This window comes from Hyperoodon ampullatus, assembly GCF_949752795.1.
Source record: "Hyperoodon ampullatus genome assembly, chromosome: 7".
NCBI classification, from domain to species: Eukaryota; Metazoa; Chordata; class Mammalia; order Artiodactyla; family Ziphiidae; genus Hyperoodon; species Hyperoodon ampullatus.
The window spans coordinates 103,470,496-103,494,735 of NC_136920.1; the positions used below are offsets into that span (position 1 = coordinate 103,470,496).

Sequence of the window (24,240 nt, forward strand, 5' to 3'; positions counted from 1 at the left end):
TTACTGTGTTGAGCCTTAAGTAATTAGTATTTCTCAGATTTTCATCATTTGAATGAAATAAAAATGGAATTTCTGGTAATCTCAAAAGTGTTCATATACATGTGCAAATTTTCTTGATTAATGATTGAAGGTGAATTCACTTTTTTTTTCTTCTAGGGTATGGTATATAACTGACACTGAAAAGTGGTGTCCTTTAAAAAAGGGTTTATGATTTTGAGTAGTGAAATGTCCCTATTATATATGTAGCTTTTTACCTGGGAACTGTTTGGAAAGGAAATATGGTCCATATGATTCAGTTCTTTGTTTTTTTGTTCCATTTAATGGTGAATCCTAGCTTTAACTTCCTGGAAGAGAGGGGTTCTTTCAGGTTATTAGTAGTTGTATAGGTTTTTTTTTTTTTTTCTTTGAATAACCAGTATGTATAGAAACTCTTGCAAATTCACAAAGTTATTTTTTTCCTATTGCAGTATCAGTTACCTTTTAGAAGAATTCTAAAGTACATTTTCTAGAGGCTAGTTATATATGTAAATACGGTATGCATATGAATAGGATGCTCTAGTAACACTGCTTCCTTTTCTGCTTTTCTACATAATTTACATACATTTGAAATAAGAAACTTTTGGGTTCTAGTAAAGTTGATTTATTTGAAAATGATATTCTCTTTACTGTTAACCATTTAGAGAAGAGGTCAGCAAACTGGTTTGAAGGCCACATTCAGCCTACTACCTTTTTTGTAAACAAAGTTTTATGTGAACACATTATGGCTCATTGGCTTACATATTATCTATGGTTGCTATTGTGCTACAACAACAGAGTAGTTGCAACAGAGGCTGTATGGGCCACAAAACCTAAAACGTTTACTTAACCTGGCCCTTTACAGAAAAAGTTTGCTGACCCCTGCTTTAAGGTATTATTCATACATTCAGACATTTATAATCATATGCCAAATATTCTTTGCATTTGTTCAGTAAGATAATGAGAATGTCACACTCTTAATGGGAATATACTTGTGCCATTTTGTATACCATAAAGTTTTTGCTTAAGTGCTCTTTGTGTGTATAAACTGGAGTTCATATTCAGTGTAACAGTGTTGTAAGCATAGTCTTCTGTGATGTGAATTCTGGGTGTTTCTTGTTTTGTACCTTAAAAAACCCCCAAAACTTCTTGTTTCTGTAAATTAACTAATAGCCTTTTGATAAATTAACCAGAGTAGTTGTTTGTAACTGAAAATCCTGTTAGTACTCAGAATGATGTGGGTGCGAGTATAATAGAGGGACCATTAATAAAAGGGAGAATGGGGACATAGGAAATCTCAGCCATGGTTAATTGAATCTAATCACCCTTTGGCTTCTATTGAGTGTGTGGGATGGACTAAACTTTTGTTAGACATCATGAGCGCTCTTGATATTTAAGCTGTCTCTAGATTCTAGACTTAAGGAAACTATAAAAACCTAGTTTGGTTATTAAGCAAAGTTGGTATATACAGTTGACACTCCACATCTGTGGGTTCTGCCAACCTTGGATTGAAAATATTTGGAAAAAAAACTCCAGAAAGTTCTGAAAAGTAAAACTTGAATTTGCCACATGCTGGCAAGTATTTACATAGCATTTACATTGTATTTATGATTGTTTACATAGCATTTATATTGTATTAGGTATTGTAAATAATCTAGAGATAATTTAAAGTATATGAGAGGATGTGTGTAGGTTATATGCAAATATAATATTTTATATTTATATATATGTATTTATGTATGTATATAAATGTACATATATTTTGTGTAAGGGATTTGAGCATCCCTAGATTTTAGTATCTGCAGAGGGGTCCTGGAACCAATCCCCTGTGGATACCAAGGGATGACTATACCTAAAGTGCTTACTATTTACATCTAATCATCAAGCAGCATGATAATTATAGATATTATTAAATGTGTCTAATTAGGTGGCCTTTAAATTTAATTTGATTGTCAAATTAAATGAGATTATTGAAAGAGACTTAGGTAGAGATGATGAAGGCCTGAATTCGGGAGACCTCATTGGGAGAAGTTTTTTTATTTTTCCTACCACGTTCATGGTTGCTGTCTATAGCCTATTGCTTTCTAGTTCACTTACTTTACAATGTAAAAGATGAGAGGAAAGTATTACCCTTGATAATAATCAAGTGAGTATTATATATGAACTTAATTTACCAACAAAATCAACAAACATCTGAGGCCTTACTGTGAGCCAGACACCATTCCAGTTTCTCAAAAGGGGGATTGGATATCTCAAAAGTTAGAAACTTAATGATAGAACTGCCATATAGCCTTATTGACTGCATGAGCAAATACTATCTAATTTTAAAGATATTTAAGAAACATATTAACTTTATTCTGTTTTGAAAATAAACTACTGTAATATCTAGTGTTTCAAAACATATATAGAATTGTGAGAATTCCTCAGGTTAGTTTGAGACTTTTCTTCTTTCCTTCTACCTAGGTGACTTACATGAACCTATCTTTGTTTTTCCATTTTTAAGCATTTATTATATGAATTTTTGATGTTTCCTTAACTGTAAGATGAAGAAGTTGGACTGGATTTAGTTTTCTTACCTTTTAACATTTAAACTTAATTTTTGCAAATGGTAATGTATTGTTTTTCCACCTTCCTAGGAAGCAATACAGGTATGGGGTTTCTTTTAAATTTAGAAAATTCATTTAGAAAAGAATTTAAATTCAGTGTAAAACTTTGCTTTGTGCCTTATATTTGTTTTAAGTGCTGGAAATTTGCTTTGCATTTCCAGTAATGTGTGTATTGCTTTAAAATGTTGAATATTTTATTTCCTTGAACAAAAGTCAGTTCCTACAAAAGCAAGCACTTAATACCTTATTTAGAACTGCATGTCACCCTTACAGGATATTAATTTACAGAGGTGACTATACCAGTATTAATGTGCACTTACAACAAGGCTTTAGAGGTAGTCTTTTTGACCTGAAAACAACAGAGCATAGAGCTTTAACTTCTTGAAAAGCTCTGGTAATTGGGATGAGCTTGTCTAAAATGATGTCAGAGGAAGGCAGAATAGGATAGCCAAAAGAGCACAGGACTTGAATTTAGAAGGACCTATGACTTTGTTGACTAGCCTTATTACTTTGGGCAAGTGACTTATCTGAATCTTAATTTCCTTAATTAGAAGAACAAGGGATTGTGATACTTATCTTGGGCCAAGGGAGGAAGGGCAGTTATTAGGAAGATCAGATAATGTTGGTGAAGTGGCTGAAGAGTGAGCATTCTACACATAATTCCATTTACTACCCTTATCCTTGCTTTTGGCCTTACTTCTTTTTTGCAAAATGGAACTAAAAATTCTTGTCCTCTCCTTCACTTGTGGAGTCACATGGCATTATATAGGTAAAAGTACATTATTATTGCTATTAAATTCAGTACTTAACAGAGCTAAAAAGTTTAATAAGCATAGTTCTTTGTATATTCAAGGTTTTAAACCTGTGGGTCTGTGAACTTGAATAGTGAAAAAGTTGCATCTTTATTTACACGTTTTCTTCCATTACGAATGTGGGCAGCAGTAGCAGAGACTGTTTCTAATAGAAATTGCAGATATTTTCATGATGCATAACTGTTATTGCAGATCTCAAAATGACATTTAATACCCATTATTACTTAAAGTTTAATTATTAGATACACTGGTAGATATTGTGATTTAAATGTTAACAAAGAAGCATATATATTACTGTATCATATATTTGTGCTTTTTATATTTTTGATATTATAATTCAGTATGATTGATTTTTTTAATGTAATATTGTGTATTTTATTTTGTGCATTTAAAAATACTTTTCTAGGAAGGGGTTCATAGGCTTTACCAGAGGGGCCCGTGTTGGGGAAAATAATGATTAAGAACTTTTTTTTGTAGATGCCATTATTGTGTTGATTTGACTGCCAGAATGACCTTACTAATTCAGTTTATACTTCTCTTTGTTACCCTGCTTCCCAAACCCACAGTAAGTTGTCAGAGGACTGCGGAGAGACCACAATTACGTTCAGAGAAGGTGTCTCAAAAGACAGAAAAATAAGTACAGTTAGGCTTGGGGAAAAGAAATTCTTAAGAGTAAAATTAGGCAGCCTGGTATAAATTATTGAAGCATCACTGTAGGCCCAGTATGGACAGACTTAGCACCTGTTTTACCACCTGACAGGTGGGGAGAGTCTGTTGTGTCACTGACTAATAGAGCTCAAGGTGTTAAGCGTGAGGCTGTTTTTTCCATTGTACTGCAGAAAAGAGGCTGTTTTAGGGTCACCCTCAGAGTTAAAGGACAAAGAGAATGTTTTATGTGAATGTTTCATCTGAGAAATGTGGCACTGTTTTAGTACGTATTCATACGTTTTCTGGAAATGGGATATATATATATGCTGGTGGCATCTCTTAATACTGCTTGCCATGACTGTGCTTCATTGGTTCTGTGGGAGTCAGAGTGGAAAAGAGGTAGGGTAAGACCACTTTAAGAAATTTAGGAAGAGTGGGGAGGAAGGAGGAAATTCTATTTCAATAATTATTTATTATGAGGGTAGAGGGGAGAAGAGTTGAGTTTTATTATACATCTTTGGTATACAGTGGTTTAGGTGATTATATGGTGTCATTTTTTTAGAGAAGAAAAGAAGGCACCGAAACAGTTTTCAAGATGAACCAGTTAGAGGTACAAACTCAGGACATATATCTAGGTACCTTGGCTTTTCATGTTACATTTTGTTAAATTGTCCATTCTACTACTAACAGATGCCAGTTTCAAGGAAAAAATATGCTAATACAATCAAAGGGGCACTAGAAATGTACTATTGAGGTTAAATAATATTATCGTGATATAAATATTTTTTAATGATCACTAAGTTGGCTAAAAACTTAGGTTTTAACTACATTTATACACAGCTTCATCCTAAAAAATTTAAGGTAGAATTCTTATGTATGTCATGATATCTTATGAATAAACTGGTATATAGAGAATTTAGTGAAATATATTTTTAAAATTCTTACCTGATTTTTAAAATTAGTAACTTAACAAAAATAAGACCCTGATTAGTATTAGTGCTCAGTTCTGTATATCCATATATCCTTTGTAAGGGTCCCTGTTTTTTTACTTAGTTATAATAGATGGCTACGTATTCTGCCTTGTCACTTATCCTTATGTAAATGTTGACACAGTTTGTCCCCCTTGTTATCACATAATTTCAACATTAATTGTGATTTTGATTTTAATCATTGGCTGTTATAATATCTTTGTACTGCTGAGAACATCTTGGTACAGATTACTTTGTTTTGTATTTATTTATTTGTGGTATATTTAGGAGAGAACACGGGTCTGAAAATACACATTTTTAGAAGCTTCTTTTAGAAGTCAACCGTATCCTTATTTGCAAAGGCTTTTTGTTAGGCCCCTCACTTCCCCACAGTTCATATAGATCATTTAGGCTTGTTGGAGATTTTAAAAGCTTAATGTGTATAAACTTGGTTTTGTATATGTTGGCCTGTGATATATTTGTACTTTTATGTCACCAGAGCACTCATATTAAACCTAAAACTTTAATATGGATGATTTTGCTTGAAAGGTCCTTTTCTATAGAGTATAATTTGAAGTAACTCTAATATAGAAAACTGGGATAAATTATTTCTTAAAGGAAAAGGAAAAAACTCTACCTTTATTTAGTTCCAGTATTTGAGTAATACAAAACTTAAGAAAGTCAGCAAAACCTGACATACGTGATGTTTATTTACCTGCCTAGCTGGTCCTATGTTTGATGAGTACTCTTTCTGTAATTTGAGTGCTGTAACTTTGTTTATAGTCTGGCATCCAGTTAGTGTTCACTTTTTCCCTTTGTTCTTCCTTACCAGTGAGAAATGGCACAGGAAGGGCAGAGCAGCCAAATGGTTTAGCAAACAAGAATGATCAGTACATGAGCAAGCTCTCGAGTATCTGCTAACTTCTCTAGGGTGTGGCCATGGGGCCTGATATGCTAATAGAATGCTAAATCAAGAAGGTAATGTAAAAATTGATCTAGGACAATTAAAATTCCTGGTACTGTACGCTGGTAGGAACAAACCTGAAACACCTCTATAGGGAGACATAGACAGCTCAGGGCTTGCAGGAATTCCACACTGGGGAGTGGGATAGGGACATGAGCTTTCTGTCCAAAATTACAAACTCCATAAAGGAACAAGTCATAATGAACTGGAAATAGAAAATTATATAGTGACATAAAACAAACATTATAGGGGTAAAAGGAGGATTCAATACAAATTATAAAATAGTATAGCATTGAAGTTTTTTTGAAAGACCAAAAGTGAATTTCTAGAAATTAAAATATATAATCACTGAAAATTTAAACTAGTGGACAGGTAAACCATTAAGAACACCTGCAGAGAATTAGTGAGTGGAGGAATGTTGAAGAGAGGTAAATAGATGGAAAGTGTGAAAGAGTAGGCATGGATTAGAGAATAAGATATCCAGTATGTATCTAATAAGAATTGCTGAATGGGAGAGACAATGGCTAATAATTTTCCAGAATTTAAGGAAAGCATGAGTCTTCAGAATAAGGAAGCCTACCAAATCTTCATCAAGATAAATAAAAGCAAATCTGAAGAACACACACACATACACACACACAAAATCTTAAAGGAAAGCAGAGAGAAAAGGCATATTACCTCAGAGAAATGAGTTAAATTGCCAGCAGACTTCTCCTCATCAGTAACAGATGCCAGAAGAAAACTAATATCTTCCAAATGCTGAAGGAATAAGTTACTTTATAATTCTATATGCAATTAAATTATTACTTAATGAAAAGAAATATTCATTAGATATAATAATTCTAAACCTTTACCCAATAACATAGCCTAAAAACATATAAATTAAAAACGGGCAATTTATAAGAAGAAATTAACATCCACAATGTGAGTTGGGAAAATTCAATACATTTTTTCTCAATTTGATTAACTAGACTAAACTTTGAGAATAGAGAGACTACAAACAAAACACTAAATACTTACTCTGGCTTGATCTAACTTATCAGATGCAAAACATACATTATTTTCATTTATAGCTGGAACAATCAAAAAAGAAATGAGGGCTTCCCTGGTGGCACAGTGGTTGAGAGTCAGTCTGCTGATGCAGGGGACATGGGTTCGTGCCCCAGTCTGGGAAGATCCTGCATGCCGCGGAGCGGCTGGGCCCGTGAGCCATGGCTGCTGAGCCTGTGCGTCTGGAGCCTGTGCTCCACAGTGGGAGAGGCCACAACAGTGAGAGGCCCGTGTACCACAAAAAAAAAAAAAAAAGAAATGAAACTGACCAAGCACTAAACATAAAGGAAATCTTAATGAATTCTTTGACTAGAGTATATAGTAAACTTAGAAATAAATAATAAAAAGACAGCACTCTGTCCCCAGGCCTCTGACCATTCTATTTGAAAATTTAAAACTTACTATTAGTAGAAATCATAATTGGAAACCTGAAACACCTAGAGCTAAACAATGAAAAAACTATAGGGCTTCCCTGGTGGCGCAGTGGTTGGGAGTCCGCCTGCCGATGCTGGGGATGCGGGTTCGTGCCCTGGTCTGGGAAGATCCCACACGCCGCGGAGAGGCTGGGCCCGGGAGCCATGGCCGCTGAGCCTGCGCGTCCGGAGCCTGTGCTCCGCAACGGGAGAGGCCACAACAGTGAGAGGCCTGTGTACCATAAAAAAAAAAAAAAGAAAGAAAGAAAAAACTATATATAAAAACCTATGTGGGAAACCACTAAAGTGATACTTAGAAAAATAGTGGAGTTTTAAATATAAGGTATTTTCCCCAAAATTATTCCCTCCAAAAGGAGATTTATTTTTGTTTCATAGGAACTGTCACATTGCAAGATGTTCTCTTTCTCTTGAGCATGGAAGTACTGTTTAAGAAAGGTGCATTGACCTGAAATGCCTTTACTACATGTCAGTTTGGAAAGCTCATGGAGCTCATCTGATAAGTGATTTAAATGTAAAAAAGAGGCTAAGAAGTCTAGAGGAGATCTGGTTTTAAAAGTCACTTAAAAATAACACATCTAATTATACTGTGGATATTAAAATATATTCCAACAATACAAATAGGAAAAAACAACCTCCTACTAATGTCTTCTATAAATGGGTAATTGTGGCTTGGGATAAAAATGTTAATTTTAGTGATAGATTCAGAAAGTACTTTATGGGGCTTCCCTGGTGGCGCAGTGGTTGAGAGTCCGCCTGCCGATGCAGGGGACATGGGTTCGTGCCCCGGTCCGGGAAGATCCCACATGCCGCGGAGCGGCTAGGCCCGTGAGCCATGGCCGCTGAGCCTGTGCGTCCGGAGCCTGTGCTCTGCAACGGGAGAGGCCACAACAGTGAGAGGCCTGCGTACCCCCAAAAAACAAAAACAAAAACAAAAAGTACTTTATGTAATCTGGAAAACTTACTGTGATTCAGAAGTTTGATATAGATGCTCATGTCTGGTGTGTGAGGAATTTAGATTATTTTACATAATCAGATGATAATTACTTGAAAATAGTCTCACTGGCAAAATAGGGAGATCATTTCATGTTTGGAATTGCCTTATGGTGGGACATACTTAGTTTGTGACTTTAATGCATGTTATTAGAAAAAAAATTTGGAAATTACTTAGGTAAACTTTCAATTTCAGGGATTAGAATATGAGCCTCAGAGTAAAAGCCAATTAATGAGAAGAAAAATGATCAGAAAAAGGACAGAAATTAACAAAACAGAAAAATAAAAGAAACAAGAAGATCAACAAAACTGAAAGCTGGTTTTTAGACCAATAAATGAAGCAAACTTCTGGCAAGATTAATCAAGCAAAAGCGAAGGCAAAAATTAACAGTATTAGGAATGGAAAGGGGATCATACTGTAGATGTAGTAGAGATATAAAAAAATCATGAGAGAATACTATGAATAACTTTATAGAAATATGTCACTAAGACTTGTGGAAAAAGCAGATTTGACTGTGGGGTGTAGGGATTTAAGCCATGTTTTAGCCATGTTGTATTTGAGGTATCATTTAGATATTGAGCAAGCCAAGTTAGCCAAGCAAGTCTGGAGATAACAGTTTTGGGAGTTACTGGTTTATAAATGATGTAAAAGGTTGGTTTTTGAGACTGTTTTAAGACCTGAGATGAATTTGATAGTAGGGATGAAAAGAGGATTTAGAAGTGGAAGATAGGACTGAAGTACAGTTAGATTCATGAAGGTAGGTGATTGTAGGTAGGGAATATTTATCTATCATTTCATAGCTAAGAGTTAGGAAGTGAGGAATTTAATACTTCTAACTGAATTCCATAGCCCACTGTATTAGATAAGAAATTTCTCTTGATGAAGTTCCCTGTATAGGGAGAGGTTTATTGACATGTGATTGGCTAAAATTTAGAGAAATGACCTTACTTCGATCCTTTGCTTTTATTTCAATTTGGAGAATTTTCAGTTTTATTAATAATAGTATCTTAAAAAGCAATTGATAATGTATTTTTAAAATACAAAAGTAATTCTATATTAATTTAGTTGATAGTGTAATGAATAAAATTTCTTGGCAAAGATATTACTTATATAAGCCGATTTTCAGGTAATTAATATATTTCTTACTATATGTTTTCAAATTGGAATGATAATCATTTTTTCCTGGATAACTAAATGGTTAAAAATGTTACATCTTTTGGTAGGTTTGTAGGGGGAAAATCCAATTTTGTTAGATGTTTGTGAGAACATTTACCCTAAAATAGCCCATTGTTTTTCCTGGATTAAGATTTACTTCTTTTGCCTGAGCGGGAGAAGATATAATTTAACATTGGTCTTCAGAACAATTCTGTATTTCCGTGAAGGCCATTAGCTTGCTGATGAGTAGCATGCAGATTACTGGTGTGCAGACTATGGCTGTTTTATCCACCTTAGGTGAAAAAGTTACTCTTATGTTATTTGTCTCTACTTGGACTTTTAAACTTTCAAGGAAGAAAAATAATTTTCTTTAAAAAGTTATCTTTTTGTAGTTTACATTAATCAGTATTTACTTCTTTGTCTTTGGCAGTACAGAAGAAAGGTTGAAAAGTGTTCCTGAATTCATTTCTTTAGAATCTGAGTCTATCTGTTCTCTTCTTTGCCGTCCCTCTTCTCTACCAGTCTGGGTATAGGGGTGAACTTGACTCAGAAAGAGAAAGCATTTGGCCCTTAGTAATCTTTCCTTTGCTATGTGTTGTCTGTAATTAAATGAAAATTTTTAGTTGATGATTGAGATGTTTTATACTATGTTATTTGAGGTGTGTGCTGTTTTAAATCACAGATATAAGTATTTTAAAGACTGTGAAATAATAGAAGACATTGAAAATTAGAATAAAATGAGAGCTCCGTGTTAATTGTAACATTTTAAAATGTTAGTTTTAAGTTTTCTTTATACAAATTATATTGTTAAGCAAAAACATTACTATATAAAAAGATAATAGATCAATTATGCTTTCTTTAACAGAAGAACAACAGAATTCATAAAAGTGAAGAATTTTTAAAGAGGGTGACAAAAAGAGAAGGAAAATGCCGAAACCAGTAAGTGTATTTTATTACTTTTGACACTGCTTACTTAATAAATATCACTGGCATTAAGTTCCTTTTGGAACAAGGCAAAGTATTATGGTAGAGTTTTGGGGGGAAAAAAAGCACTGATATTACTGTTGTTTGTTTTAGATTAATGTGGCTAGAGTACGGTGTTATGTGGGCCAGTGATGAAGAGGTTTAGGTGACACTGTAATTAAGATTACTACAGGTTATGGGGTCAAACTTAGTTCTTATCCTCGCCCTGCCACTTAACCCGACTGACCTTTGTTAGATTAGTTCAGTCTCTCCAATTCTTAATATCTTCACATATAAAATGGAGGGCTTCCCTGGTGGCGCAGTGGTTGAGAGTCCGCCTGCCGATGCAGGGGACACGGGTTCGTGCCCCGGTCCGGGAAGATCCCACATGCTGCGGAGCGGCTAGGCCCGTGAGCCATGGCCGTTGAGCCTGCGTGTCCAGAGCCTGTGCTCCACAACAGGAGAGGCCACACCAATGAGAGGCCCACATACCGCAAAAAAAAAAAAAAAAAAAATGGAGATATAATTAGTTACTTATTGGAGATTCTGGTGAGGATTAGAAGATCCTGGTACATATACATTCAGTGCTCAGTAAAAAGTAACTTAGTGTTAAACAGGAGAAAATAATGAAAGGTCAGAAAGATCCATGCAGTATTAATTTTCTCGTAATTCTAGCTTTGATGCTAGTGATACCAGTGCTGATATTATATATAGTCCTAGATTTTTGATTTAATGGTATATTATATATGATCATTTTATTAAGTTTTATAATTATATAATTTGTGACTAAGGTTTATCCTTTTATCTTAGGATAAATGTACTTTTCTTCATCTAACAAAATCGGGGGATTTTTTCAAGAATTTTTTGGCCAGTTATCTTTTTAAGAAAATAATTGGTTGTGGTTATTTGAATTTTCTGACATGAATGTCACTTCCGAATTACTTTTAAAGATTTAGCAGGTAAAAAAGTGCATTGTTGGAGGGAGAGAAAAATAGAAAGAAGTAAAAAGCATAATCAATACAAAGCAAGAATTAAATTTTTCTATTTGCAGATGACATAATTATGTAAATAACCTGGAATCTACAAAACTACTATTAGAACTAATAACAGAATTTAGCAAGATTGCTGGACATAAGGTTATATTTTTTAAAAATCAGTTTTCTGTTTTATATACTCGCAGCAAAATTCAAAAAATGAAGTAAAAATTCCATTTGTAATAGCATCAAAAACAAAGTATTTAGGAATAACTTTACAGAGGCTGTACAAGATCTCTACACTGAAAACTTATAAGTACTTAAAAAGAACAAAATACACACAAAAATAAACACTGGTCATAGATATGTCTAGAAAATATTACTACAATGTGTTCTCCCCAAATATATTGGTAGATTGAATGTAATTCTAATCAGTTGAATCCCTTTGGTAAAAATTGACTAGCTGATTATAAAATGTTTATGGAGGAGCCAAAACTTATGTGGAATAGCTAAAGTAATAGCTAGTGGGAAGCAGCTGCATAGCACAGGGAGATTAGCTCAGTGCTTTGTGACCACCTAGAGGGGTGGGATAGGGAGGGTGGGAGGGAGACACAAGAGGGAGGGGATATGGGGATATATTTATAGTATAACTGATTCACTTTGTTGAACGGCAGAAACTAAGAAAGCATTGTAAAGCAATTATACTCCAATAAAGATGTTAAAAAAAAAAAGACAAGGGTGGGGCTTCCCTGGTGGCACAATGGTTAGCAGTCTGCCTGCCAGTGCAGGGGACACAGGTTCGAGCCCTAGTCCGGGAAGATCCCCCATGCTGCGGAGGAACCAAGCCGGTGCGCCACAACTACTGAGCCTGAGCTCTAGAGCCCGTGAGCCACAACTACTGAAGCCCGCATGCCTAGGGCCCGTGCTCCACAACAAGAGAGACCACCATAGTGAGAGGGCCACAAACTGCAACGAAGAGTAGCCCCCGCTCGCTGCAACCAGAGAAAAGCAAAGCCCTCACACAGCGACGAAGACCCAACACAGCCAAAAATAAATAAATAAATTTATTTTAAAAAATAAATAAAAAAGAACAAAGGTGGAGCACTTATACTCCCGGATTTCAACACTTATTTTCAGGCAACAAAAATAAGACAGTGTGGTATTAAAATATTAGATAATAGGATCAGTGGAACAAATATACATCTCCACACACAAAGTTGTCACACAGTTCAATGGGGAAATTAAATTCTTTTCAAGCAATGATGTTGGAACAAAGAGTTATCCATACAGAAAAATATGAATCTTGACTCTTAAATCACAGTTAACACAAAAAACTAACTCTGAATGGATCACAGGCCTAAATTAAAAGGCCAAAACTATAGACTTTTAGAAGAAAATAGAAAACAATTTTGCAGTCATGGGGTAGGCAAAGCTTTCTTTGATAGTACAAAGAAAGTTGCAAGCATTAAAAAAAAAAATTAAACCTCAAAATTAAAAAGTTCGCTATTTGGAGAACGGAGCCCGTGTTTCTGCAGAGTGAGAACTCCCGGTTTGGGGGTCTCTTCCCTCTGCCGCCACGGAACTGCCCTGGAGCCCGAGGGGAGGCGGGCTTCCTGAGGCTGCCGGCTCTGGAGGGGCCCCGGCGGCCGAAGCCGCAACAGTTGTGGGGACTGCGGGCCGGCCGTGTGGATGAAAGGCTCCTGGTGCTGCAGCCAGGAGTCAGTGCTGTGCCTCTGAGGTGGGGGAGCCAACTTCAGGACACTGGTCCACAAGAGACCTCCCAGCTCCACATAATATAAAACGGCGAAAATCTCCCAGACATCTCCATCTCACCGCCAACACCCAGCTTCACTCAATGACCAGCAATCTACAGTGCCGGACACCCTATGCCAAACAACTAGCAAGACAGGAACGCAACCCCACCCATTAGCAGAGAGGCTGCCTAAAAATCATAAGTCCACAGACACCCCAAAACACACCACCAGGCGTGGACCTGCCCACCAGAAAGCCAAGATCCAGCCTCATCCAGCAGAACACAGGCACTAGTCCCCTCCACCAGGAAGCCTACACAACCCACTGAACCAACTTTAGCCACTGGGGACAGACACCAAAAATAATGGGAACTATGAACGTGCAGCCTGCAAAAAGGAGACCTCAAACACAGTAAGATATGCAAAACAAGAAGACAGAAAAACAGCAGATGAAGGAGCAAGATTAAAACCCACCAGACCTAACAAATAAAGAGGAAATAGGCAGTCTACATGAAAAAGAATTCAGAATAATGATAGTAATGATGATCCAAAATCTTGGAAATAGAATAGAGAAAATGCAAGAAACATTTAACAAGGACCTAGAAGAACTAAAGATGAAACAAGCAATGATGAACAACACAATAAATGAAATTAAAAATATTCTAGAAGGGATCAATAGCAGAATCACTGAGGCAGAAGAACGGATAAGTGATGTGGAAGATAAAATAGTGGAAATAACTACTGCAGAGCAGAATAAAGAAAAAAGAATGAAAAGAACCGAGGACAGTCTCAGAGTCCTCTGGGACAGTATTAAACACAACAGCATTCGAATCATAGGGGTTCGAGAAGAAGAAAAGAAAAAGAAAGGGACTGATAAAATATTTGAAGAGATTATAGTTGAAAACTTCCCTAATATCGGAAAGCAAATAGTGAATCTAGTCCAGGAAGCACAGAGAGTCCCATACAGGATAAATCCAAGGAGAAATATGCCAAGACACATATTAATCAAACTCTCAAAAATTAAATAAAAAGGAAACATATTAAAAGCAGCAAGGGAAAAAGAACAAATAACACACAAGGGAATCCCCATCAGGTTAACAGCTGATCTTTCAGCAGAAACTCTGCAAGCCAGAAGGGACTGGCAGGACATATTTAAAGTGATGAAGGAGGAAAACCTACAACCAAGATTACTCTACCCAGCAAGGATCTCATTCAGATTTGATGGAGAAATTAAAACCTTTACAGACAAGCAAAAGCTGAGAGAGTTCAGCACCACCAAACCAGCTTTACAACAAATGCTAAAGGATCTTCTCTAGGCAAGAAACACAAGAGAAGGAAAGTCCTACAATGACAAACTCAAAACAATTAAGAAAATGGGAATAGGAACATACATATCAATAATGACCTTAAATGTAAATGGATAAAATACTCCCACCAAAAGACACAGACTGGCTGAATGGATACAAAAACAAGACCCATATATATGTTGTCTACAAGAGACCCACTTCAGACCTAGAGACACATACAGACTGAAAGTGAGGGGATGCAAAAATATATTCCATGCAAATGGAAACCAAAAGAAAGCTGGAGTAGCAATTCTCATATCAGACAAAATATGCTTTAAAATAAAGACTATTAGAAGAGACAAAGAAGGACACTACATAATGATCAAGGGATTGATCCAAGAAGAAGATATAACAATTGTAAATATTTATGCCCCCAACATAGGAGCACCTCAATACATATGGCAAATACTAACAGCCATAAAACGGGAAAGTGACAGTAGGGAGCCGGAGGAAGATGGCGGAAGAGTAAGACGCGGAGATCACCTTCCTCCCCACAGATACATCAGAAATTCATCTACACGTGGAACAACTCCAACAGAACACCTACTGAACGCTGACAGAAGACCTCAGACCCCCCAAAAGGCAAGAAACTCCCCACATACCTGGGTAGGTCAAAAGAAAAAAAGAATAAACAGAGACAATAGGATATGGACGGGACCTGCACCAGTGGGAGGGAGCCATGAAGGAGGGAAGGTTTCTACACACTACAAGCCCCTTCGAGGGCGGAGACTGCAGGTGGCGGAGGGGGAAAGCTTCGGAGTAGCGGAGGAGAGCACAGCAACAGGGGTGTGGAGGGCAAAGCAGAGAGATTTTGGCACAGAGGATCGGTGCCCTCAGGCACACACCAGCCCGAGAGACTTGTCTGCTCGGCCGCCAGGGCGGGCGGGGCTGGGAGCTGAGGCTCGGGTATCGGCTTTCAGTCGGAGCGCAGGGAGAGGTCTGGGGCTGGCGGCAGGAAGAGACCCTGAAGGGGTTAGTGCTAGCCCGGAGGGAGTCCGGGGAAAGGGTCTGGAGCTACCGGAGAGGCAAGAGACTTTTTTCCCTTTTGTTGCCTGGTGCGCGAGGAGAGGGCATTCCCCTCCCTCCCCTCTGCCTGAGTGAGCCAGAGCCCCCGAATCAGCGGCTCCTTTAAACCCGTCCTGTCTGAGCGAAGAACGGACGCCCTCCGGCGACCTACGCGCAGAGGCGGGGCCAGGTCCAAGGCTGAGACCCGGGAGCTGTGAGAGCAGAGACAGGGAAATCTCTCTGTGCAGCCCCCGAGGCAGCGGATTAAAGCTCCACGGTCCATTTGATGTGCCCTGCGTCTGTGGAGTGCATGAATGGACAGCGAATCATCCCAAATTGAGGAAGTGGACCTTGAGGACAAGATTTAAGACTTTCCCCCCCTTTTTTTTCCTCTTTTTACAACGAATTATCCCAAATTAAGGAGGTGGACTTAGCAAGATTTCAGACTTTTCGCCCTTTTCCTCTTTTTACAACGAATTATCCCAAATCGAGGAGGTGGACTTGGAGAGCAAGATTTTTGATTTTTCCCCCTGCTCTCTTTTTGTGAATGTGTATGTGTAATCTTCTGTGTAAGATTCTCTCTGTATAGCTTTGCTTCCACCATATGTCCCAGGGTTCTTTCGGTCCGTGTTTTTTTTTCAATAATTACTTTTTAATTTTAATAACGCTACTATATTTCATACTTTATTCTATTTTACTTTACCTGCTCTTTCTTTTTTTCCTCCCTTCCCTTCCTCCCTCCCTCCCTCCGCTCCTCCTTTCCTTCTTTCTTTTTCTTTCCTCCATCCCTCCCTCCCTCCCACCCTTCTTCTTTCCACTTTCTTTTTCTTTCCTTCCTCCCTCCCTCCCTCCCTCCTGTCTTTCTTTCTTTCTTTCCTTCCTCCCTCCCTCCCTCTCTTCTTCCATTCACTCTTCCTTTTGCTTTCCTTCCTCCCTCCCTCCCTCTCTTATTCCATTCACTCTTCCTTTTGCTTTCCTTCCTCCCTCCCTCCCTCTCTTCTTCCATTCACTCTTCCTTTTGCTTTCATTCCTCCCTCCCTCCCTCCTTTCTTTCCTTTCTTTCCATCCTTCCTCCCTCCCTCCTTTCTTCCTTCCTTCCTTCCTTACTTCCCTTCTTCCTTTCTTTCAATCTCTCTTTCTTTCTTCTACTAATTATTTCTCTCTACTTTTTCTCACTGTTATTCTGAGCCGGGTGGATGAAAGGCTCTTGGTGCTGCAGCCAGGAGTTAGTGCTGTGCCTCTGAAGTGGGAGAGCCAACTTCAGGACACGGGTCCACAAGAGACCTCCCAGCTCCACATAATATCAAGCAGCGAAAATCTCCCAGGGATCTCCATCTCAACACCAGCACCCAGCTTCAGTCAACGACCAGCAAGCTACAGTGCTGGTCACCCTATGCCAAGCAACTAGCAAGGCAGGAACACAACCCCACCCATTAGCAGAGAGGATACCTAAAAACATAATAAGGCCACAGGCACCCCAAAACACACCACCAGACGTGGACCTGTCCACCAGAAAGACAAGATCGAGCTTCAACCACCAGAACACAGGCATTAGTCCCCCCCACCAGGAAGCCTACACAACCTACTGAAACAACCTTAGCCACGGGGCACAGACACCAAAAACAACGGGAACTACGAATCTGCAGCCTGCAAAAAGGAGACCCCAAACACAGTAACATAAGCAAAATGAGAAAGCAGAAAAACACACAGCAGGTGAAGGAGCAAGATAAAAACCTACCAGACCTAACAAATGAAGAGGTAATAGGCAGTCTACCTGAAAAAGAATTCAGAATAATGATAGTAAAGCTGATCCAAGATTCTATTTCCCAGATCCAAAATCTTGGAAATAGAATAGACAATATGCAAGAAACAGTTAACAAGGACCTAGAAGAACTAAAGATGAATCAAGCATCGATTAAAAACACAATAAATGAAATAAAAAATACTCTAGATGGGATCAATAGCAGAATAACTGAGGCAGAAGAACGGATAAGTGAGGTGGAAGATAAAATAGTGGAAATAACTGATGCAGAGAAAAATAAAAAAGAATGAAAAGAACAGAGGACAGTCTCAGAGACCTCTGGGACAACATTAAACGCACCAACATTCGAATTATAGGGGTTCCAGAAGAAGAAGAGAAAAAGAAAGGGACTGAGAAAATATTTGAAGAGATTATAGTTGAAAACTTCCCTAATATGGGAAAGGAAATAGTTAATCAAGTCCAGGAGGCACAGAGAGTCCCATACAGAATAAATCCAAGAAGAAATACGCCAAGACACATATTAATCAAACTGTCAAAAATTAAACACAAAGAAATCATATTAAAAGCAGCAAGGGAAAAACAACAAATAACACACAAGGGAATCCCCATCAGGTTAACAGCTGATCTCTCAGCAGAAACTCTACAAGCCAGAAGGGAGTGGCAGGACATAATTAAAGTGATGAAGGAGAGAAACCTGCAACCAAGATTACTCTACCCAGCAAGGATCTCATTCAGATTTGATGGAGAAATTAAAACGTTTACAGACAAGCAAAAGCTGAGAGAGTTCAGCACCACCAAACCAGCTTTACAACAAATGCTAAAGGAACTTCTCTAGGCAAGAAACACAACAGAAGGACTATACCTACAATAACGAACCCAAAGCCATTAAGGAAATGTGAATAGGAACATACATATCAATAATTACCTTAAATGTAAATGGACTAAATGCTCCCACCAAAAGACACAGAGTGGCTGAATGGATACAAAAACAAGACCCATATATATGCTGTCTACAAGAGACCCACTTCAGACCTAGAGACACATACAGATTGAAAGTAAGGGGATGGAAAAAGATATTCCATGCAAATGGAAATCAAAAGAAAGCTGGAGTAGCAATTCTTATATCAGACAAAATAGACTTTAAAATAAAGACTATTAGAAGAGACAAAGAAGGACACTACATAACGATAAAGGGATCGATCCAAGAAGAAGATATAACAATTGTAAATATTTATGCACCCAACATAGGAGCACCTCAATACATAAGGCAAATACTAACAGCCATAAAAGGGGAAATCGACAGTAACACAGTCATAGTAGGGGACTTTAACACCCCACTTTCACCAATGGACAGATCATCCAAAATGAAAATAAATAAGGAAACACAAGCTTTAAATGATACATTAAACAAGATGGACTTAATTGATATTTATAGGACATTCCACCCAAAAACAACAGAATACACATTTTTCTCAAGTGCTCATGGAACATTCTCCAGGATAGATCATATCTTGGGTCACAAATCAAGCCTTGGTAAATTTAAGAAAATTGAAATTGTATCAAGTATCTTTTCCGACCACAATGCTATGAGACTAGACATCAATTACAGGAAAAGATCTGTAAAAAATACAAACACATGGAGGCTAAACAATACACTACTCAATAATGAAGTGATCACTGAAGAAATCAAAGAGGAAATTAAGAAATACTTAGAAACAAATGACAATGGAGACACGACGACCCAAAACCTATGGGACGCAGCAAAAGCAGTTCTAAGGGGGAAGTTTATAGCAATACAATCCCACCTTAAGAAACAGGAAACATTTCGAGTAAACAACCTGACCCTGCACCTAAAGCAATTAGAGAAAGAAGAACAAAAAACCCCCAAAGTTAGCAGAAGGAAAGAAATCATAAAGATCAGATCAGAAATAAATGAAAAAGAAATGAAGGAAACGATAGCAAAGATCAACCAAACTAAAAGCTGGTTCTTTGAGAAGATAAACAAAATTGACAAACCATTAGCCAGACTCATCAAGAAAAGAAGGGAGAAGACTCAAATCAGTAGAATTAGAAATGAATAAGGAGAAGTAACAACTGACACTGCAGAAATACAAAAGATCATGAGAGATTACTATAATCAACTCTATGCCAATAAAATGGACAACCTGGAAGAAATGGACAAATTCTTAGAAATGCACAACCTACCAAGACTGACTCAGGAAGAAATAGAAAATATGAATAGACCAATCACAAGCACTGAAATTGAAACTGTGATTAAAAATCTTCCATCAAACAAAAGCCCAGGACCAGATGGCTTCACAGGCGAATTCTATCAAACATTTAGAGAAGAGCTAACACCCATCCTTCTCAAACTCTTCCAAACAATATCAGAGGAAGGAACACTCCCAAACTCATTCTACGAGGCCACCATCACCTTGATACCAAAACCAGGCAAGGATGTCACAAAGAAAGAAAACTACAGGCCAATATCACTGATGAACATAGATGCAAAAATCCTCAACAAAATACTAGCAAACAGAATCCAACAGCACATTAAAAGGATCATACACCATGATCAAGTGGGGTTTATTCCAGGAATGCAAGGATTCTTCAATATACGCAAATCAATCAATGTGATACACCATATTAACAAGTTGAAGGAGAAAAACCATATGATCATCTCAATAGATGCAGAGAAAGCTTTCGACAAAATTCAACACCCATTTATGATAAAAACCCTGCAGAAAGTAGGCATAGAGGGAACTTTCCTCAACATAATAAAGGCCATATATGACAAACCCACAGCCAACATTGTCCTCAATGGTGAAAAACTGAAACCATTTCCACTAAGATCAGGAACAAGACAAGGCTGCCCACTCTCACCACTCTTATTCAACATAGTTTTGGAAGTTTTAGCCACAGCAATCAGAGAAGAAAAGGAAATAAAAGGAATCCAAATTGGAAAAGAAGAAGTAAAGCTGTCACTGTTTGCAGATGACATGATACTATACATAGAGAATCCTAAAGATGCTACCAGAAAACTACTAGAGCTAATCAATGAATCTGGTAAAGTTGCAGGATACAAAATTAATGCACAGAAATCTCTGGCATTCCTATATACTAATGATGAAAAATCTGAAAGTGAAATCAAGGAAACACTCCCATTTACCATTGCAACAAAAAGAATAAAATATCTAGGAATAAACCTACCTAAGGAGACAAAAGACCTGTATGCAGAAAATTATAAGACACTGATGAAAGAAATTAAAGATGGTACAAATAGATGGAGAGATGTACCATGTTCTTGGATTGGAAGAATCAACATTGTGAAAATGACTCTACTACCCAAAGCAATCTACAGATTCAATGCAATCCCTATCAAACTACCACTGGCATTTTTCACAGAACTAGAACAAAAAATTTCACAATTTGTATGGAAACACAAAAGACCCCGAATAGCCAAAGCAATCTTGAGAACGAAAAATGGAGCTGGAGGAATCAGGCTCCCTGACTTCAGACTATACTACAAAGCTACAGTAATCAAGATAGTATGGTACTGGCACAAAAACAGAAAGATAGATCAATGGAACAGGATAGAAAGCCCAGAGATAAACCCACGGACATATGGTCACCTTATCTTTGATAAAGGAGGCAGGAATGTACAGTGGAGAAAGGACAGTCTCTTCAATAAGTGGTGCTGGGAAAACTGGACAGGTACATGTAAAAGTATGAGATTAGATCACTCCCTAACACCCACACAAAAATAAGCTTAAAATGGATTAAAGACCTAAATGTAAGGCCAGACACTATCAAACTCTTAGAGGAAAACATAGGCAGAACACTCTATGACATAAATCACAGCAAGATCCTTTTTGACCCACCTCCTAGAGAAATGGAAATAAAGACAAAAATAAACACATGGGACCTAATGAAACTTCAAAGCTTTTGCACAGCAAAGGAAACCATAAACAAGACCAAAAGACAACCCTCAGAATGGGAGAAAATATTTGCAAATGAAGCAACTGACAAAGGATTAATCTCCAAAATTTATAAACAGCTCATGCAGCTCAATAGCAAAAAAACAAACAACCCAATCCAAAAATGGGCAGAAGACTTAAATAGGCATTTCTCCAAAGAAGATATACAGACTGCCAACAAACACATGAAAGAATGCTCAACATCATTAATCATTAGAGAAATGCAAATCAAAACTACAATGAGATATCATCTCACACCAGTCAGAATGGCCATCATCAAGAAATCTAGAAACAATAAATGCTGGAGAGGGTGTGGAGAAAAGGGAACACTCTTGCACTGCTGGTGGGAATGTGAATTGGTACAGCCACTATGGAGAACAGTATGGAGGTTCCTTAAAAAACTAAAAATAGAACTACCATATGACCCAGCAATCCCACTACTAGGCATATACCCTGAGAACACCATAATTCAAAAAGAGACATGTACCAAAATGTTCATTGCAGCTCTATTCACAATAGCCCGGAGCTGGAAACAACCTAAGTGTCCATCATCGGATGAATGGATAAAGAAGATGTGGCACATATATACAATGGAATATTACTCAGCCATAAAAAGAAACGAAACTGAGCTATTTGTAATGAGGTGGATAGACCTAGAGTCTGTCATACAGAGTGAAGTAAGTCAGAAAGAGAAAGACAAATACCGTATGCTAACACATATATATGGAATTAAAAAAAAAAAAATGTCATGAAGAACCTAGGGGTAAAACGGGAATAAAGACACAGACCTACTTGAGAATGGACTTGAGGATATGGGGAAGGGGAAGGGTAAGCTGTGACAAAGGGAAAGAGAGGCATGGACATATATACACTACCAAACGTAAGGTAGATAGATAGTGGGAAGCAGCCGCAGAGCACAGGGAGATCAGCTCGGTGCTTTGTGACCGCCTGGAGGGGTGGGATGGGGAGGGTGGGAGGGAGGGAGATGCATGAGGGAGGGGATGTGGGAACAGATGTATATGTATGACTGATTCACTTTGTTATAAAGCAGAAACTAATTAAAAAAAAAAAAAAGAAAAAAAAAAAAAGAAAGTGACAGTAACACATTCATAGTAGGGGACTTTAATACCCCACTTTCACCAATGGACAGATCATCCAAAATGAAAATAAATAAGGAAACACAAGCTTTAAATGATACATCAAACAGGATGGACTTAATTGATATTTATAGGATATTCCATTCAAAAACAACAGAATACACAATGTTTCTCATGGAACATTCTCCAGGATAGATCATATCTTGGGTCACAAATCAAGCCTTGGTAAATTTAAGAAAATTGAAATTGTATCAAATATCTTTTCCGACCACAACGCTATGAGACTGGATATCAATTACTGGAAAAGATCTGTAAAAAATACAAACAGTGGAGGCTAACCAATACATTACTTAATAACGAAGTGATCACTGAAGAAATCAAAGAGGAAATTCAAAAATACCTAGAAACAAATTACAATGGAGACACGACGACCCAAAACCTATGGGATGCAGCAAAAGCAGTTCTAAGAGGGAAGTTTATAGCAATACAATCCTACCTTAAAAAACAGGAAACACCTGGAGCTAACAACGTAACCTTGTACCTAAAGCAATTAGAGAAAGAAGAACAAAAAGCCCCCAGAGTTAGCAGAAGGAAACAAATCATAAAAAGCAGATCAGAAATAAATGAAAAAGAAATGAAGGAAATGATAGCAAAGATCCATAAAACTAAAAGCTGGTTCTTTGAGAAGATAAACAAAATTGATAAACCATTATTAGCAAGACTCATCAAGAAAAAAAGGGAGAAGACTCAAATCAATAGAATTAGAAATGAAAAAGGAGAAGTAACAAGTGACAGTGCAGAAATACAAAAGATCATCATAGATTACTACAAGCAACTATATACCAATAAAATGGACAACCTGGAATAAATGGACAGATTTTTAGAAATTCACAACCTGCCAAGACTGAATCAGGAAGAAATAGAAAATATGAACAGACCAATCACAAGCACTGAAATTGAAACTGTGGTTAAAAATCTTCCAAGAAACAAAAGCCCAGGACCAGATAGCTTCACAGGCGAATTCTGTGAAACGTAGAGAAGAGCTAACACCTATCCTTCTCAAACTCTTCCAAAATATAGCAGAGCGAGGAACACTTCCAAACTCATTCTACGAGGCCACCGTCACCCTGATACCAAAAACAGACAAGGATGTCACAAAGAAAGAAAACTACAGGCCAATATCACTGATGAACATAGATGCAAAAATCCTCAACAAAATACTAGCAAACAGAATCCAACAGCACATTAAGAAGATCATACACCATGATCAAGTGGGGTTTATTCCAGGAATGCAGGGATTCTTCAATATATGCAAATCAATCAATGTGATACACCATATTAACAAACTGAATGTGAAAAACCATACGGTCATCTCAATAGATGCAGAGAAAACTTTCGACAAAATTCAACACCCATTTATGATAAAAACCCTGCAGAAAGTAGGCATAGAGGGAACTTTCCTCAACATAGTAAAGGCCATATATGACAAACCCACAGCCAACATCGTCCTCAATGGTGGAAAACAAAGCATTTCCACTAAGATCAGGAACAAGACAAGGTTGCCCACTCTCACCACTCTTATTCAACATAGTTTTGGAAGTTTTAGCCACAGAAATCAGAGAAGAAAAGGAAATAAAAGGAATCCAAATTGGAAAAGAAGAAGTAAAGCTGTCACTGTTTGCAGATGACATACTATACATAGAGCATCCTAAAGATGCTACC

The 24,240-nt window shown here is 37.5% G+C and overlaps 1 protein-coding gene across 2 annotated transcripts in view; it reads left to right on the plus strand.

Moving 5' to 3' along the window:
• The first annotated feature begins 10,555 nt into the window (after positions 1-10,555).
• RDX (radixin) overlaps positions 10,556-24,240 on the plus strand; it is a 92,259-nt gene continuing 78,574 nt past the window's right edge. For both annotated transcript variants that reach the window (XM_079708697.1, XM_079708695.1), the window contains exon 1: positions 10,556-10,582. In XM_079708697.1, the coding sequence (XP_079564823.1) occupies positions 10,571-10,582 (12 nt within the window). In that variant the 5' untranslated portion in view covers positions 10,556-10,570. The remainder of the gene's footprint in view (positions 10,583-24,240) is intronic.